General features: G+C 37.6%; 1 protein-coding gene across 1 annotated transcript in view; it reads left to right on the forward strand.

Moving 5' to 3' along the window:
* nup160 (nucleoporin 160) overlaps positions 1-19,080 on the forward strand; it is a 49,524-nt gene that overhangs the window by 19,944 nt on the left and 10,500 nt on the right. Inside the window, exons 17-28 of the mRNA XM_058766819.1 lie at positions 2,868-3,028; positions 4,474-4,610; positions 5,937-6,007; positions 6,144-6,303; positions 8,174-8,243; positions 10,802-10,900; positions 12,109-12,231; positions 12,322-12,417; positions 13,744-13,838; positions 13,916-14,012; positions 18,441-18,546; positions 18,740-18,900. Coding sequence (XP_058622802.1) covers positions 2,868-3,028; positions 4,474-4,610; positions 5,937-6,007; positions 6,144-6,303; positions 8,174-8,243; positions 10,802-10,900; positions 12,109-12,231; positions 12,322-12,417; positions 13,744-13,838; positions 13,916-14,012; positions 18,441-18,546; positions 18,740-18,900 — 1,376 coding nt within the window. The remainder of the gene's footprint in view (positions 1-2,867; positions 3,029-4,473; positions 4,611-5,936; positions 6,008-6,143; positions 6,304-8,173; positions 8,244-10,801; positions 10,901-12,108; positions 12,232-12,321; positions 12,418-13,743; positions 13,839-13,915; positions 14,013-18,440; positions 18,547-18,739; positions 18,901-19,080) is intronic.

Below are 19,080 nucleotides of genomic sequence, written 5' to 3' on the forward strand. Positions count from 1 at the left end.
CGTAAATATATGAGTAATTTGCACGTAAAACAGACCTTCCCGAAAACTCTGCTCGGGATTCACAAACGCTTCGTAAACGTCCAATTTGATAGTTAAGCAGGTGTATGTTAATGAATTCCAATCATTCATAAATAGGGCACTTGTGCACGCTCATTCACAATTAGCATAATCTATGAATTACAGCGTGTCCAGGAACACAGTGGAATATTCTGATATACTTTCTCAGGTTTGGCTCCAGTATATTGCATAAATGCAAAAAAGACTAATAGGTCCATATGCCTAACAATAAATATTCAGTAACATGTGTCCACCAAAGAGATTTTAGCCACCTGAAAAATTCAGGCACTCTTCTGAAAACGACCAGCTGGTGGTGCTTGATAACACTTTGGTGGCACAGCATTTTTCCAGCTGAGATGCTTTAGTTGCTATGATTTGGAATATCCACAGCGGCAACGTATTACTAGAATTTTACTAAATATAAAAAAGCAGTAACCAGTAATATTGACTTCTCCATTGTTGTAGGCAGCCATTGTACAAGTAGGATGGTTGGTCGTTATTTGTCCCACCCGTCCTCTATTTACAGCTAGGTAAATAGTGACAGTGATGAGCGCTGCGTTTAGTTATCAACTCAGCTGCAAAAAAAAAAGGAAAAATTCCTTAGAGGGCAAGGGCAAATGAACTTGTAAAATATTATTATGGCAGTGCATCAAAATTCAGTGTCATTGGTTTGCCAAAAAGAACACAGAACGTTTTACGCACCATTTACACCTGGTGAGGAGCAGGTGTACATTTCTTTCGTACTAACTAACATTTTGAAAATAAGAACATTTTAATGAATTATACACCCGCAGTGCCGCTTTAAGTCGAACGCACCTTTTCCTTTTGCTTGGGGTGTTCGGTGAGTTCCGTCACAAAATATATGTCATTCAACCCGACAATCAGGTTGTGAACGCATCTCTATGCCTTTAGGTATCGGTATCTTTAGGTTCGCTGTCAGAAACGCCAGTGTGAACGCTGAGCGGACCAGTTCCAAATGTATAATTTTTCTTTTTGGTCCAGACCAAATGAACCGAACTACAAGTGTGAACACACCCTAAAATTCAACAGCGACACTTAATGAGAAAGCTCCCTGACGCACACACCAAACATTCGATTGCACCGGTTTTGCATTCAAATGCAAATTTTAATTTTAATTAGACTATTATAAAAAAAAAAATTATTCACAATCTCCTCATCACAGGCAGGCACAGCACTAATTTCAGCATGTGTTCGTGTGTGCTGTCTGATTGTTACTCATAGCACGTGCCAAGATCGTGCGCTGTATCGAACATTTTTTTCTATTGTTATCGATGAAAGTGTGCCATCGATAAATACAGATAGTTTTATTGCCCAGGCCTAATAATTAGCAGTTATGACTTCTGTCAGTCATTCAGCTCTAGGATCTTGCATACAATTTTAGTGTTTATGATAGCTTTTTGGAGTTTGACACATATATACAGTCTGCTTTTGTTGTATGTAAACAACTGAAAGATTATTGTTTTGTGTGTTTGTTTATTCTTTTGTCCAAAAGACATTTGTGCAAGTAGAGAGCGAGTATTAAAGCGCAGCCCTTTATATATATATATATATACATACATGCATGCATACATACATACAGTGGGGCAAAAAAGTATTTAGTCAGCCACCAATTGTGCAAGTTCTCAACTTAAAAAGATGAGAGAGGCCTGTAATTTTCATCATAGGTATACCTCAACTATGAGAGACAAAATGAGAAAAAGAAATCCAGAAAATCACATTGTAGGATTTTTAAAGAATTAATTGGTAAATTCCTCTGTAAAATAAGTATTTGGTCACCTACAAACAAGCAAGATTTCTGGCTCTCACAGACCTGTAACTTCTTCTTTAAGAGGCTCCTCTGTCCTCCACTCGTTACCTGTATTAATGGCATCTGTTTGAACTCGTTATCAGTATAAAAGACACCTGTCCACAACCTCAAACAGTCCAACTCCAAACTCCACCATGGCCAAGACCAAAGAGCTGTCAAAGGACACCAGAAACAAAATTGTAGACCTGCACCAGGCTGGGAAGACTGAATCTGCAATAGGTAAGCAGCTTGGTGTGAAGAAATCAACTGTGGGAACAATTATTAGAAAATGGAAGACATACAAGACCACTGATAATCTCCCTCGATCTGGGGCTCCACGCAAGATCTCACCCGTGGGGTCAAAATGATCACAAGAACTGTGAGCAAAATCCCAGAACCACACGGGGACCTAGTGAATGACCTGCAGAGAGCTGGGACCAAAGTAACAAAGGCTACCATCAGTAACACACTGCGCCGCCAGGGACTCAAATCCTGCAGTGCCAGACGTGTCCCCCTGCTTAAGCCAGTACATGTCCGGCCCGTCTGAAGTTTGCTAGAGAGCGTTTGGATGATCATATGGTCGGATGAAACCAAAATAGAACTTTTTGGTAAAAACTCAACTTGTCGTGTTTGGAGGAGAAAGAATGCTGAGTTGCATCCAAAGTCTTTCAGCATGACAATGATCCCAAACACACCACCCGGGCAACGAAGGAGTGGCTTCGTAAGAAGCATTTCAAGGTCTTGGAGTGGCCTAGCCAGTCTCCAGATCTCAACCCCATCGAAAATCTTTGGAGGGAGTTGAAAGTCCGTGTTGCCCAATGACAGCCCCAAAACATTACTGCTCTAGAGGAGATCTGCATGGAGGATATACCTATGATGAAAATTACAGGCCTCTCTCATCTTTTTAAATGGGAGAACTTGCACAATTGGTGGCTGACTAAATACTTTTTTGCCCCACTGTATATATATGTTTGGACTCTTCCCCTGATCATCACTGTTGCAGGTCAGTCTCTGAGAGTGCGCATTAGCCTCTCTCAGCTCTACGGCAGCAGTGTGGCCGCTAGTCTGATCTGTCAAGCTGTGTGTCAGACCACTATGACTAGAACTCTGCTCTGCAGAGACCTGCTCATCCTGCAGCAACTGTACCTGCGAGTTGGAGATAGTGTGAGTAGACACGCATAATTATGACAAGAACAAAATTCACTTCACACTTCAAGTTATTAAAAATGCTCTAACATATTATTTTTTTGTCATTGAATCTTTACTAATACAATATTAAGAGAAATAGTCTGAATTTATCACTTTTGTCATACTCATGGCATTGCACATCTAGTGTTTGTGGTCTTTTTTTTTTGTAGCTTTTTTTTTTTAAGAATCTACTTACTAGCTAGTTTTTTGAAGAAACGAAGCTGAATGGTGAACCATTAATCTAGGGCTGCCCCCTAATAGTCAACAAGAAGAGGCTTGGTCTTAATTTTTAGTAGTCACTTAGTTGCAGGAAAAATTTTTTAAATCCACAGGAAGTGGAGAAGTCACGCAGTCCGTGATGGACAGATTGTTAGTGGCTGGTCTATGTGGTAATATAGTACATTGGACAGGACATCCAAACGCTTGCCTATTATGACCTCAAATATGTCTTATCTGAAATATGTTAGTAGCAGCAACTTTATATGGGCGCTCATTTCCTATATTAACCTAGAAAATGGAGGAGCCGGTGCAGTCACTTGCTCTTAAAATACTCCATCATTTTTGGTCATACATATATGAGCAAATCATCTTTTGAATCTGTAAAGACTCTGTTGTTATTGTGAATGCACACAAATAAGCATAAAGCATTGCGCTTTTGTAAAAAAATTAGAGCAAACAGGACGCTTTCTGCCGTCTCTGTTTCTGTGAACTTGAGCGTGAATCTCTGTGTATACTTGCCTTACAACCTTGAAAAATAGGCTAAATAATATACCTGTGGAGAGTGAAATGTCTACTATCAAATGAACCAATTCAAATGGAAAACAAATATTCTCAGATTATGTAATCTGTTTGAAACATGCTTATATACGCGTCCTTTACTGTGGAGATCACCGACTTCATCTCTTAAGATTGAAGGTTATTAGGCTATGTAAACAGTTAAAGGCTCATTATTATGATTTAAATGGTTAATTAATAAACATGCAAATAGCCGACTAATGCTTAAAACGAATGACTACTAGTCGACCAGAAAAGTCTTTAGTCGAGGGCAGCCCTACATTAAACTCAAGCCTTTTGCTAAACAGGTTAATTAACTCTTCCAAATGCACCCTTTACATTAGATTAACCAGATATGTACATAAAATATGGGATTACATGTAATGATATTTTTGTCAAAAACTAAGGCTAAATCTAAAAACTCTGTAAATTATCTCTGGAACTGCCTCGAGAATGTAACATGGTGCTGTTTATACGTATCCAATCTCTTGTGGATTGCTGAACTTGAACCCTAACTGAAAAAAATAATTTGGTGGAATTTGAATAGAGTTGAGATTTAGGAAATATTGTGAAGAAAAATTATTTTAAAAGCCCTGTTGACAGTCCTAGCTTCTGTACTCTTATTGATTAATTGTTTGTTTATTCAGCTGTTTGTTCCAGGCGCTGCTCAGCTACTGCAGCTGCAGCAGGACTTGATTCCTCGTTGCTCGAGTCTGCTGTGCACATATCACCTGCTTAAACAGATGAGCCTGACACTGTCCTCATCCGTTCCACTTGACATACTGTGAGTCCACACGCCACACGGCCCAATCCACAAAAAAAATCCAAATTTATTTGTAAGCCATGATTCTTAATGCAAATGTGTGTATACGGTAGGGCTGTAATAGTGGCAAAGTTCAAAGTCCTTGAGCATAGAAAGCAATAGAAGTTTCAGTACTATGTCAAGTTTAATAATATTCCCCACAAAGAGAAATGTTTGATCATACATCCCACTGTGTGTTTTTAAAGGGTTGTGGGACACGAGCAAGACAGAGCTATGTTTCATGTTTTCTCCCAATAATCCAAAGCACTTTTACACTTTGTAAATGGTCAAAAAAATGTTAATTATTTCTTATGCATGAGCAAGACATTTGTGACCTTTTCTGGCAAAATGAATTCACATTAAATACTCTAACAAATCATACATCATTCTGAAGGTCTTTTAATAGAGTCTGATGACTGAGCTACACCTGTTTGAAGTCGATGGAGTCAGCAAAGTCAGTTCTGAGCAAGAGTTAAAAGTTTTCTGAAGCTTCCAAAGCAAAAATCACTGAGCAACATTGCATTGATTCCTCCTCCACTTCCTTTTTTAATATTAATTACTGTATTAATAATCACAATATAGCCATTTTTTATTTTATCTTTGTTATTAAAAATATGAACAAATGCAGAAAAACAATAGTAGAACAATAAGAAACAAATAGTGCATTACTGTTTTCATTTTACACCTAAACGAAAGCAATCAAGAAAAAAAATAATCAAATGTAAAAATCATTTCAGTGTGTACATTACAAATACATGATTATTAAAACTACAAAAGCAGTTCAATCAAGAGCAGTGATATTTTCTTTTGTTATTAGATTAATATTAATGAGACAGACGGCCTATATAGTAATTCCTACTGTACTGCACGGCTTAATGTTATGTCACGCATCAGATGTTTTTCCCCAAACATTCGTTTAAGACATAATCTGTTATGTTTGCGTGAATAGCCTACTTTAATACTGTAATTCTGTGTATACAGTATGTGTATGTATTGGGATTGCGCGCTGGTGGAGGTGTCCTTATGTGTGCGATTCATATGTCAGTCAGCTTTCCGACTCATTTTCCAAGCACAGGTCACAATTATATCAGATGCTGTGTTGCAGGGATAGTTCTATCAAACACTTTTTACTACCCTAATATAAATCCTTCTACCTGGTGCCTTATTTGTATTTTATAATATTATTTTATTGTATTTTTTTTTATAATACATAGACTTGCACTTTATTTATTGTATATCTTTGAGTTATACAATTGTTCCTGGGTTTATTTAAGGGCAATATTTCATGCATTATTTGTCTCTCTTTAGAAATGCTGATCTTCAGCATCTGTCTGTTTTGGAGCTGTCCGACTCCACAACTCCTACATCCAGTAGATCTGGTAAGATGAATTAATTTCGCTTTGGATAAAAGCGTCTGCTAAATGACTAAATGTAATTGCCTCAATACAGACAGTCCATGACCGCTGATGAGAATGCTGACTGTTCCTCGCCGTGTTGTTTCTCTCTTGTTTTTAGTGTTGAATCCTCAAACTGTGGTGGAGTTGTTCTACCAGAATGTGGCCCGTAAAGCCATCATGTCTCAGATCTTCTCCCAGCAGGATGTGGAGGGCAATCAGGCCATGCTGCATTGGCCACAAATGATCTCCAGTGTCCTGACACTACTCTGCCAGTTTCTGTATCCTCTTGATATGCAGCATGCTGGCATGATACCAAAATTTCAGTAGCCTGTATGAATGAAATATATCGATTCTCTATACAAATTTTGATGCCAAAACTGTTTTTATGCTTTTGAATATTTCATTTATACTTAAATTTATAATTGAATTTTAAGTAAAAAATAATAATAATTTTATATATATATATATATATATATATATATATATATATATATATATATATATATATATATATATATATATATATATATATATATATATATATATATATATATATATATAAAATATTATTTTTAATTTTTTAAAGGGTGTAACCAGGGCTCGAATTGCGAGGGGATGGCATCCCCCTAGTCGAAAAAAATGACAAAAAGCATCCCCTCTGTAAAACCACCATCCCCTTTGGATTATTGATTTTGTGTATTATGTAAAACTTATCATGCACATGAAATGTTAAAATTCTCTACTTATGATCATTTACGAACTAAATAACGGCGATTGGCCAATCAGAACTTGGTACTGTAACAAGCTGCGCACAAGCAGAAGCAATTTCGTAATTTTTCACGCAAAATGGTTCAAGCGCAACTTTGGAAGTTCTTTAAAAAAAGAAGGCAACAGAAGGTATGATTTTTCCTTGATTTACAATTTAAAGACAATTTCCTGACATAATGTATGTGTTACTGTGAGGGACTGAGAGACGATAGGAGAGCTGATATTATCCAAAAAGCCATTCAGTCCATTCAGATGGTCTCACTTGTTTCGTTTCAATTGAATCAGCTGTTTTGAATGAATCGTTTGATATGAATGATTCAGGACGTCGTTTATTAAAACAGGGACTTGCTGCCACCTACTGGCGGTGTTATTGTCATATTTATTTATCCATGACCGACCTAAACCAGCCAAGGTGCCAGCACAAAAACACATTCAGCAAAATATATTCAGCAATATTGAACAAAATTCCTCTATTTCAGGCCCCAGAAGGAAAATTTTTAAGGAAACCTTTAAAAATGAGACCAATTTTGTAATCACTGTGTAAAATTACCCCCCATCCCGGCCACACAATCCCCCCTGAATTTTTTTAAATATATTTTCTGTTCGGTATGCATGTGTACCGAACAAATACAACAATTTTTTTCAGGAAATTCAAACAATAAATGGCGTTTTGACAGTCTTTGAGGCATGACAGATCGCTGTATAAACGCCTCGGAGAGCTGCTTCTGGGACGCTTCAGAAAGTTGAGTGTTGATTATTATATTTAAAAATAAATAGTAATTTAAGTTTGGGTTAAGTTGTTAATTGTAACCTTATAATGTAAAAGGGCTCCTTATATTAAAGTACAAGCTGAGGCAGATTTTTAAGAACTAAGAAAATGATAACTGAATGTATTTAAAGAAAGAGCAACTTGTTCAGTAAACCATTTAAAAAAAAAAAAAAAAAAAGTTTAGTTTTCCCCCTGCTGTACCTGAAATCATACCGATCCGAGACTTTGAAACTGAGGTACGCACCGAACCGGCATATTTGTGTACTGTTACACTCCTAATAAATAAATAAAACAAATAATAATATAGAAAAGAATCACAGTGTTTATAGTCCCTTTAGACATAACTGTGTGTGAATCATTTTGTGTCATACAAGCAGAGACTCTCACAGCCGCATGTCCCGGGTGCCTGTTACTTACATCTGCACGGCATTATAAAGCGGTCGCCCATCAATCAGCTCATTGCATGTATTGAATATCCGTTCTCATATTCGTATCGACCTGGTTCTTTTGACATCATTGCTAGACACTTGATAATTTCAGCCAGTTCTTGATTGTAAAGCATCTGGGGTGTAATTCATGAGTTCAGTATTTCCTTTACATCATTTCACTAGCTGGCCCAGCAATCCCAGTTTCCTCTTTCCTGAATGCCTGATGGTAAACTGCCAGTATGCACAGCTGCAGGTGAGACACCAGTCATCACTTGTCTAATTTCCCAGAAATTATTTGCTGGATTGTATATGGTCCTGATAAAAATAAAGGAACTATTATAATGAAGTGTAAATGTAATATAATTACAGTCTTCAGATGAGTGAATTTGTGTTCTTCGTACCAGTTAATGTTTAGTCTGTGATTTTATCATGTTTTTTAATTTAGTAATTTCAGTGATTTAGGGATTTATCTTCTGTTTTAAAGTAGTAATCACTCGGTAGTTATTTTGGTTTAGAATGTAATGTTAAAAAACCCTTTGTTTGTACATTGTGTAGCCTACGTATATACATGTACCTTGTTTTCATAACCTCATATTGCACATTGTTTGGAGGAGAACATCAGACGTAGAATTTTTTTTAATGATGGATTAAAAGTAATTGAATTGAAATGAGACAAATTGAGTGCAGAAAATTTTACTATTGTAAATAGTTATTACTGTTCTTCTGAGTCAGAACTTTCTAGAACTTTTTAAGCTACTTAACGTCAAGCTAAACAGACAATTTTTCCGAAATTATTACACTCTGTTCATTTATTACTCGCTCTGCCAATTTTTTAATGAGCTTGTTTGACTGGTAAATTAAAAACTTTTAGTTACAGTACCTACAGTGAGGAAAATAAGTATTTGAACACCCTGCTATTTTGCAAGTTCTCCCACTTAGAAATCATGGAGGGGTCTGAAATTGTCATCGTAGGTGCATGTCCACTGTGAGAGACATAATCTAAAAAAAAAATCCAGAAATCACAATGTATGATTTTTTAACTATTTATTTGTATGATACAGCTGCAAATAAGTATTTGAACACCTGTCTATCAGCTAGAATTCTGACCTTCAAAGACCTGTTAGTCTGCCTTTAAAATGTCCACCTCCACTCCATTTATTATCCTAAATTAGATGCACCTGTTTGAGGTCGTTAGCTGCATAAAGACACCTGTCCACCCCATACAATCAGTAAGAATCCAACTACTAACATGGCCAAGACCAAAGAGCTGTCCAAAGACACTAGAGACAAAATTGTACACCTCCACAAGGCTGGAAAGGGCTACGGGAAATTGCCAAGCAGCTTGGTGAAAAAGGTCCACTGTTGGAGCAATCATTAGAAAATGGAAGAAGCTAAACATGACTGTCAATCTCCCTCGGACTGGGGCTCCATGCAAGATCTCACCTCGTGGGGTCTCAATGATCCTAAGAAAGGTGAGAAATCAGCCCAGAACTACAGGAGGAGCTGGTCAATGACCTGAAAAGAGCTGGGACCACCGTTTCCAAGGTTACTGTTGGTAATACACTAAGGCGTCATGGTTTGAAATCATGCATGGCACGGAAGGTTCCCTGCTTAAACCAGCACATGTCCAGGGCCGACTTAAGTTTGCCAATGACCATTTGGATGATCCAGAGGAGTCATGGGAGAAAGTCATGTGGTCAGATGAGACCAAAATAGAACTTTTGGTCATAATTCCACTAAACGTGTTTGGAGGAAGAAGAATGATGAGTACCATCCCAAGAACACCATCCCTACTGTGAAGCATGGGGTGGTAGCATCATCTTTGGGGTGTTTTTCTGCACATGGGACAGGGCGACTGCACTGTATTAAGGAGATTTTGGGGAACAACCTCCTTCCCTCAGTTAGAGCATTGAAGATGGGTCGAGGCTGGGTCTTCCAACATGACAATGACCCGAAGCACACAGCCAGGATAACCAAGGAGTGGCTCTGTAAGAAGCATATCAAGGTTCTGGCGTGGCGAGCCAGTCTCCAGACCTAAACCCAATAGAGAATCTTTGGAGGAGCTCAAACTCCGTGTTTCTCAGCGACAGGCCAGAAACCTGACTGATCTAGAGAAGATCTGTGTGGAGGAGTGGGCCAAAATCCCTCCTGCAGTGTGTGCAAACCTGGTGAAAAACTACAGGAAACGTTTGACCTCTGTAATTGCAAACAAAGGCTACTGTACCAAATATTAACATTGATTTTCTCAGGTGTTCAAATACTTATTTGCAGCTGTATCATACAAATAAATAGTTAAAAAATCATACATTGTGATTTCTGGATTTTTTTTTTAGATTATGTCTCTCACAGTGGACATGCACCTATGATGACAATTTCAGACCCCTCCATGATTTCTAAGTGGGAGAACTTGCAAAATAGCAGGGTGTTCAAATACTTATTTTCCTCACTGTAAGTTTGAATATTTTTACTGCTGTCCAACTTTTGCTCAGTTCCTGTCAGTATTGGACTTCCATTGTCAAGGGTGCATTAAATATGATACTGCATGCACATACAGTACACAGCTGATTCAGTGTAGTTTGATTTAACATATGACTGTACAGATGGGGTCAATATGAAGTTAAGAGTTCAGTCTTGATTTACTACTACTACTAATAATAATAATAAAAAATAGGTGAACAAAGTTCTCAGCTTGAGTTGAATATTTAGCTTGCAGTTACCCTACACAAAATAAAAATTATAAATAATATACTTCTAGTTAATGCCTAAAAGGAATTTTTAACCTTTTTGTCACTGTGTCTTGCCTCTCTGCAGGAACATGTTCGGTTAGTTGGGCCCTGGTGCCAGGTGAATGTGGGATCCTATCGTTTTGTTTTGGGTCAGTGCTATCTGGCCTGCGGTGAGGGCCAAAAGGTAAGAACATCATGTTTGACCTGCTGTAGCCGCCTCAGTTCAAGTGCCATGTGCATCATCTTGTCCTCATTACTACTAGTTAAAGCACAAAATAAACATGAATGAACCTCAGAAGGTATGTGGAAAGATACAGTACAACTTAACAAACTGCATTGTCTCATAATCAATCGGTACGTGTTTCAACCTCAGAAAGAGATCAATAAAACAGCTTGTAAACAATGTTACATTTATCTTAGAAAAGCAGTTCAATGAGCTTAGCTTGATAGTTAAGCTAGAAAAACATTAACTTGAGGATAATTTTGCTAAATATATGTACTATACTACTGATGCTGTTTTTTATACTAAATGTTTGCTTGAATAAATCCATCATGAAAGCCACTGTTTAAATGTTTATATATCAGAAAAACAGATAGAAACAGTTATATCATTAAATCGTTCTTATGAAAAAACTTCATGCCTTATGAACAGTTTATTTTTGATATCAAATCAGTTACTTTTAACCTTTAATTTATAATGTACCATTGTAAGTCCATTGTTTTTGAATTTCCGTGTTACATTTGCTATATTTTCACATTTATATCCATGATTTGGTATTCCTCTTGGACCATCGTCCTCTTTTGTGCTCTTTTGTGTTTCTCTCCCAAGTGGTTCAATTGTTGTCAGCATGAAGTCTTATTCAATGGGCTATGTTACACTTTTAATTGTCAAGAAATTACTTTTCTTTAAATGTATTGATTCAGTATATTCACCTGTAGATCCAAAATTGCCTTTAACTTACACCAAAACTTTTTTATTTTGTAACTTTCATGAGGGTGTACTCATTTTTTGCAATACAACATTGTATCACTTCATTATTTATTACGTTTTATTTTTTAATTTTAATTAATTTAGTTTTTAAATGAAGTTCAATAACATTCTGAATGCAGGCGTCAGTGTTGAATTGTTCTTCTGAAACTGAAAACATGCAAAATAAATAATTGTTTGGCTGGTTCAACTATTGTGCTATTGTGCAAACAAAAAGGCCGTTTGGCTCTTTAAACTTTTAGACAGGACTACTGTAATAAGTGTTTTTTTTCTCTTCATATTATGTGCATTGCAGAACAAAAGGATTGTTCACAAAATTGTTCAAAAGCAGAAAAGTGTTGTGAAATCATGCCTATTTGCAAAGTTTGTTGGCCGTGTGTGAATGTGTGTTTTGTGGTTTTTAGGCATTGCAGTGTTTCCAGGAAGCAGCTGCTGAGGTGGATAAAGAAGAGTTTTTAATGAAACTCACAGGTTCAGACGAAGAGACTGCCGCCACAACTGCCCCACGATTACTTTATTACAACAAGGTTTGCGTCTGTTAGAAGGACAGACCATGTTAAAATAATGGTTCAGTATCTACATGGGGATGTAATGGTTCTAATCGTTTATTTGTTCAGGTTTTGCGGTTATTGGAGGATATTGGTTTGCCAGAGCTTGTGATTAATTTGGCAACGTTGGCCATATCTGAAGCTGCCAATGATGAGAGAAGCCGGGTAACAACATTGTTTGTTTTGAGAACGATTAATTCATTACAGTAATTAAATTGTGTGTTCCTGTTATTTTTTTTGTCTGAATACATAGCTACCTTTTCCCCTCCGAATGTGAATGTGGGTAAAAAAAATTTTTATCAAATTAGATGCATATATAGTTTTAAAGAAGAAAGAATGGCTTTAAAGAAGAAGAAATAAAGTCCATTAAACTAGTTTAAAATGAAAGAGCCCAGAAATTCATAACACAGACAAGGAAAACAAGAAAAATATCTTATGCCATACAACGAATTAGAAGGCTTTTCAATTCTCAAAAAAATCACCTTTATATACTAATAACAGTAACTATGTTGCCTATGGCAATTTGGCAGAAATGTGGAATATTTATAACATTTTCATATTTTTTTTGTCAACCTCTGGTAGAGTTCATTAATTCCAAGCCAAAAACACCTTATACGGTAAGCCAAGTTTAAAGAATATCTCAGTAATTATGATAGCTGGTAGATACATGGACACCCATACATATCCCCATGATTTAATATAGTGAGAGATTTTGTCACAGTATATAGAGCCTTTCAAAATGAACTAGTGGAAGCACTTACAAAACCATTTACCGGTCACAGCAGCTAAATACACCATTTTCCTTTTAGATTTATTCACTTAAACCTACATTCTGTTAAAATATTTATTTCTAAAAATATACATAACGAGAATTTTAGCTATCCATATATTGTGGGATATTTCAAACATAATTTTGAGAATGTCTATCTCTGTTCATTAAAGGGGTCATACAATGCTAAAAATAACATTGTTTTGTGTATTTGGTGTCATGCCATGTTTTTACGCGGTTTAAGGTTTAAAAAACACATTGTTGCTCCTCTCTGCCCCGCCTTTCTGAAACATGTCGATTTTTACAAAGCTCATCGTTATGAAAAGCGCGGTGTGCTCTTGGCCAGCTATCCAGTGTGTTGTGATTGGCTGAATTCCTCAAGCGTGTGACGGAAATGTTACGCCCCTTACCATATTTAGAAACACACAGCGTCTCCATGACAACAATACGAAAATAAGTTATGCCTTCTTTCTTTGAGTAAACATTTGGGCGGTGTTATGCCAATCTTCCCACACAGTGACGTAGACATGTGGAGGCGTGTTTGAATGAGGGAAGGAGTCTCAACTTTTATAAAGAATATCTCTTTGGGTTTGAGACTTTAGTCTTTGCAACTTTATGGATCTTATGTATGCACAAACAGCTTGTAACACTCCAAAGACAAAGGAAAACTTGAAATTGTATCACATGACCCCTTTAATAAGAATGTGACACCTGTATTGTAGGCTGCTCTGTGGACTCGTATATTCAAGCATCATCTGGATCTTGGACACAACAGTCAGGCATACGAGGCCCTGACGCAGAACCCTGATTCTAGCAGGTACTGTACACTGACATCATTTCCTTCTCCACAGTTTAAAGTGAAATACGTGACCTCGGTGTTGTCTGTGGTTGCAGGCAGCTGGACTGTCTCCGACAGCTGGTGGTGGTTCTGTGCGAGCGCGCTCAACTCAGGGATCTCGTCCAGTACTCGTTTGTTAATTTACATGATGAGGTAGGTCAGAATACTCTCTCATACATGAGTCTTACAGGCATTTATTATTATTTCCATTGTTGAAACATACTTTTATGGGTTTAATCTCATTAGATTTATCAAAGCCTCTGTAACTTTAGAATAGGGACCAATTCTGACGATTAACTCATTGCTTATTAGCATGCCTATTATTAACGTATTGGCTGTTTATTAGTGCTTTAAAGCACAGATTCTGCGTGACCATATTATATTCTACATGCCTAATCCTACCCAATACATGAACTTAACAACTACATTACTAACTATTAATGTGCAGCAAATTAGAAGTTTATTGAGGTTTGTTAATGGCGAGAATTGGACCGTAATTGGAAAGTGTGACCAAAGTCTCTGCTGTTGACCTCTGATAATGTGAACATACAAATAACCGCAAATGATGTCACGGTCAGTGGCGGTTTTAGGCATGGGCGAACGGGGCAGCCGCCCGGGGCGGCATTTTTTCATGACACGTGGGGGGCGGCACAAGCACTTGGAGAAAAAAAAAAATCATCTGCGCCGCTAAGCGGTTTTCTATTATCTATCATATTATCTATCATATAACTGTGGGGGGAATTGGCAAATTGGCGCCCCTGCTTGTTGAGAAGGTACCGAGCACAGAAGCTGTGTGAGAAGTGGAAAGGGGAGGGGGGTGCGGCCGCTGGGGACAGTTCACCTCTCTCAAATTAGTGGGACAAGTGGGCTAAAGTCAGTCACACCCAGGGGCGCGGGAAGTGGGGGTGCTGAGGGTGCTTTTTTTTTTATGTGGGCAACTGTTTAATTGTTGGGAATATAAAAAAAAAAAAAAATCGGAGTGTCTATTTAAGTGCAAATAGCTATGTTGCTGGCAGAGGCTATTTACATTAACTCCACCCACAAATGTATGATTGGGATAGTCAAATATGCAAAAGACGGTTACTAGTTGTCAGATTCAGTGGTGCAGATGGTAAAGTTTGCAATACACTTCTTTTGACACGATCGACCAGGGTTCGAATCTGCCTTTTGGCGAACTTTTTTTCTCGCTTTTTAAATTTCAAATCACATCACATCAGAAAAGCATTTATTTTTTAATAAAAATGAAGGAAATAATCAAAAAGTTGAACAAAGTATCGGGTAGGGTTAGGGTAGGTGTAGAGAGGGCTTTTGTCCCAATAAGGTGGCATCCATTTAATAATTAGAAATAAAATTAAAAAATTACACTCAATAAGTTATTGCATACTATTTTATACTGTATTACAATGCAGAAGTGCAGATAATTACCACTATTTTTGCAATAAGTAATGTTTTTCTCTAATAATGTTTTTATTTTATTTTAACATAGAATAAATAGAATCTAAAGCTATCTGCACTGTGTAGATAACATATCACTAAAGAATACTGCTATTTTCACTTTGTGGTTTAGTCTTGACTTCTGGTCGTGAGTGACAGTGTTGGGGGATGGGAAATCTGTTGATTGTCGAGTGCCAAATAAACACAGTGTTTATTATGTATATAGAGTATATTTATTTAAGTTCTGATAACTTATACTGTTTTGTGCAGAATTGTGTTTTTCATGTTGAAGGATTTGTGCAATTGAGAAATATAAGCTTGTCTTACACTTATATTGTTATAGTAAAACTGTTTGTGCAAAATGTTTTAGCCAAAAAACCTAAAAAAAAATTTCTCGGATGGGGGGGATGGGCGCTCAGAGGGGGTCTCGCCCGGGGAGTAATTCAATGTAGAACCGCCACTGGTCACGGTTTCATTTTTTTAATCTTTATTCTTGAAATGATTGTTAAACTTGCTTCTCCAGCATCCTGTTCTTCCGCTATCCAGAATTGCAGAGTGTAAATTTGTTTCATTTTTTAATTTTCTTTAATAATGTACACTATACTCTTGTTATATTCCCTTGGAATTAAATTGTCACCACTGTGAGGTGGTTTCTAAAAGTGACACATTTCAATATTGATTATGTAAATTGATAATTATTAGCTTCCCCTGGCTGCCACTGCTTAAAAGTGCTTGAATTCTACTTGTTGAATTCATAATGCACTTTTCACATGTCATTCTTACAGTTTAGAGACAATTTATAGCCAGCTACATAACCTTACCTTTAGGGATGTGCCCGAATCTGAATACGGTATTCGGAAAGGTGATGATGTGTACTACGGCAACCGTAAAGGGAATAAATACGAGATATACGAGAACAATATATTGTTCTATATATGTTCAATATATTGTATTAATACGCGGGACATTGAAATCACTTATGAATGCGCGTTTGCTTTTTAGTTTCACTTTTGAAATGCGCGATCACACACAGCCATGTACTACGGAGCGGCACTACTTACGACACATTTCACAAGATCAGGATCTGCAAAGCGGCTAGCCATGTCCCTTTTGTGGCTCCGTAGAACGCATTATTCGTTTTCCGTGCCTTTCCGAATACGGATTCGCTATTCGGGCACATCCCTACTTACCTTTATGACACGTTTAAAGGGTCATGAACTACTGGTGCTTTCAAACCATGCCGGAGAGATCGGATTTACGAGTTGAATGCACATGAAAGCCACCACAAAGTCGTTATTACGAGTGGGAAACTCAATTTTCTACAAGCCCTGAGTTTCCGAGTTGGGGGCGTGTCAGTGGAAAAAAAACATGTCGGATGCAATGGATGCAGCCAAAGACTAGATGTACAGCGTTTGTATTGATGGTAAATTTAATTAATAAATTTTTTTTTTCCTATAATAAAACTATATACAGTAAGTTACATATACAAAATATTATATTGTGTAATTATCATAGAATATATAGGCTAATGATTCAGTTTGCATCACCTTCATAAATTGAATAAAACCAGAAAAAAGCAAAAACACGATGCGCATTCTTTATTCATAATTTTGTAGATATAGTTAAAAAAAATCTTTGAATTTTATGTAGAAAAGTTAAATCACCATCTTGTTCCGACCAAAGTGACTTGAACGCACCTGACGTCGTAATTACGATTTGTCAACTCATAAGTACAAAAGTCCCAGGAGGACTTGAACACAGGTAGGCCTGTCGCGATAGTCGATATATCGACTTATCGCATGATGTATGGAAATGAGCGCAATCATTTTTGGTGCTGCGATATAGCGACTGATCATTTTTATAATTTCAAATAATGATTATATTAATTTTTTTACATAAAAATGAATATCACCAACATTTTAGTCGAGCGCACTGCCTCTGTCATCTCGTCTGCTCTCTGTGGCGGAGGCGGGGCTTAGGCAGCGTCTCCCTCACACACACGCACAGAGCGGACAGCGACAGGTGAAGAGAAGGCATGAACCCACTGCGTTATAAAATGTTTCGTGACAACTACAGCCAGTTAGGAAGAACAAGTCCCAATGGACTTGGTTTCAAAGCCGCAATCTTCAGCTCCGGTGTGGGAACATTTTGGCTTTAAGCCGAATGAGAGAGGAGAGCCAATTAACGTGAATGAGCCGGTATTTGTTTTATTTATTTAGCGCATTTTTTTTTCACATTCCGATTCCAATGTCTAAATATTCTTAAGAATAAAATGTTCTTTGTTCTTTGAAAGAGTGTACTTGCATTATTATGCTATTATATTGTCATACTGTAATTATATAATTAGTGAAATAAAATTGTCTTAAAATGACAATAATATCGTTTATCGCAATTAATTTTGGTGCAATATATCGCACAACAAAAAGTAGTTATCGTGACAGCCCTAAACACAGCACACAAAACCAAAATTCCCTTGATCTTTTGCCATATAAGAGGTCATTGTACTATAAAAACTAAATTAAAATATTTTAAATTTCAGAGCTGAAAACTTTCTTGTTAGTCTAAAAAGAGCTTATATTGAAGGCAGTCTGCCAGACGACAGCTTCTGGAATGTTCTACTCTTATGTAATAGTGTGGATAAGCCTCCACAGAAAATGATCAACACCTGCTTCCACAACACTGCCTGTTTAGCCCCGACCTCCGGTCCTGCATCGCTGCCTGTTTAGCCCCGACCTCCGGTCCTGCATCGCTGCCTGTTTAGCCCCGACCTCCGGTCCTGCATCGCTGCCCGTTTAGCCCCGACCTCCGATCCTGCATCGCTGCCTGTTTAGCCCCGACCTCCGGTCCTGCATCGCTGCCTGTTTAGCCCCGACCTCCGGTCCTGCATCGCTGCCTGTTTAGCCCCGACCTCCGGTCCTGCATCGCTGCCTGATTAGCCCCGACCTCCGGTCCTGCATCGCTGCCTGATTAGCCCCGACCTCCGGTCCTGCATCGCTGCCTGATTAGCCCGCCTGTTTGCATGTCATAAAAGCGATACGTCATCAAATATGGCTAGAACATCACTCTCCGTAGGCCTTTGTTAATGTTTAGCCGTGGTGTCAATTCTTAATTGTATTTTAGCAAGCTATTGTGTTTTGTGTTCTTCAGGTGGTCAGCATTATTGAGTCTCGCGCGAGAGCTGTGGACCTCATGACTCACAACTACTATGAGCTCCTGTATGCTTTTCATATCAATCGTCACAACTATAGGAAAGGTAAAACTGATGGGTCAGCATTACAATTTTTGTGGGAAAGGATTAATTATTGAATTTAAAAAATCAAAAATAAAACCCTCTTGCAGTTTTATAGTTATTATTGATTTATTGTTCAAATGAGCAATAAAAGTAATTGTTATATTCAGGCAGGATTTGGCCATTAAGACAACAGTGATATGTTTGTGTGTTTAAGCCGGGACAGTGATGTTTGAGTACGGTATGCGTCTGGGCCGTGAGGTGCGAACTCTGCGCGGTCTCCAGAAGCAGGTCAACTGTTATTTAGCTGCCCTCAACTGCCTGCGTCTCGTTCATCCGGACTACGCCTGGATTGTGCAGCCCTCATCTGGAGCAGCGGTAAGCATCTGAAACATTTTTAATTCCTTATATGGAGTGCTCAGTCAGAGAATAGATCAGTAAGAATGAAAATAAATACATGTAGACCTACATATATGCGTGTATAGGTGAGTTTTAGTGAGTCACACATAAAGATGTCTGAATTTCATTGCAGTGGATACAAAAATATCAAAAGAAAAA

Source organism: Onychostoma macrolepis, chromosome 25 (genome assembly GCF_012432095.1).
Source record: "Onychostoma macrolepis isolate SWU-2019 chromosome 25, ASM1243209v1, whole genome shotgun sequence".
NCBI classification, from domain to species: Eukaryota; Metazoa; Chordata; class Actinopteri; order Cypriniformes; family Cyprinidae; genus Onychostoma; species Onychostoma macrolepis.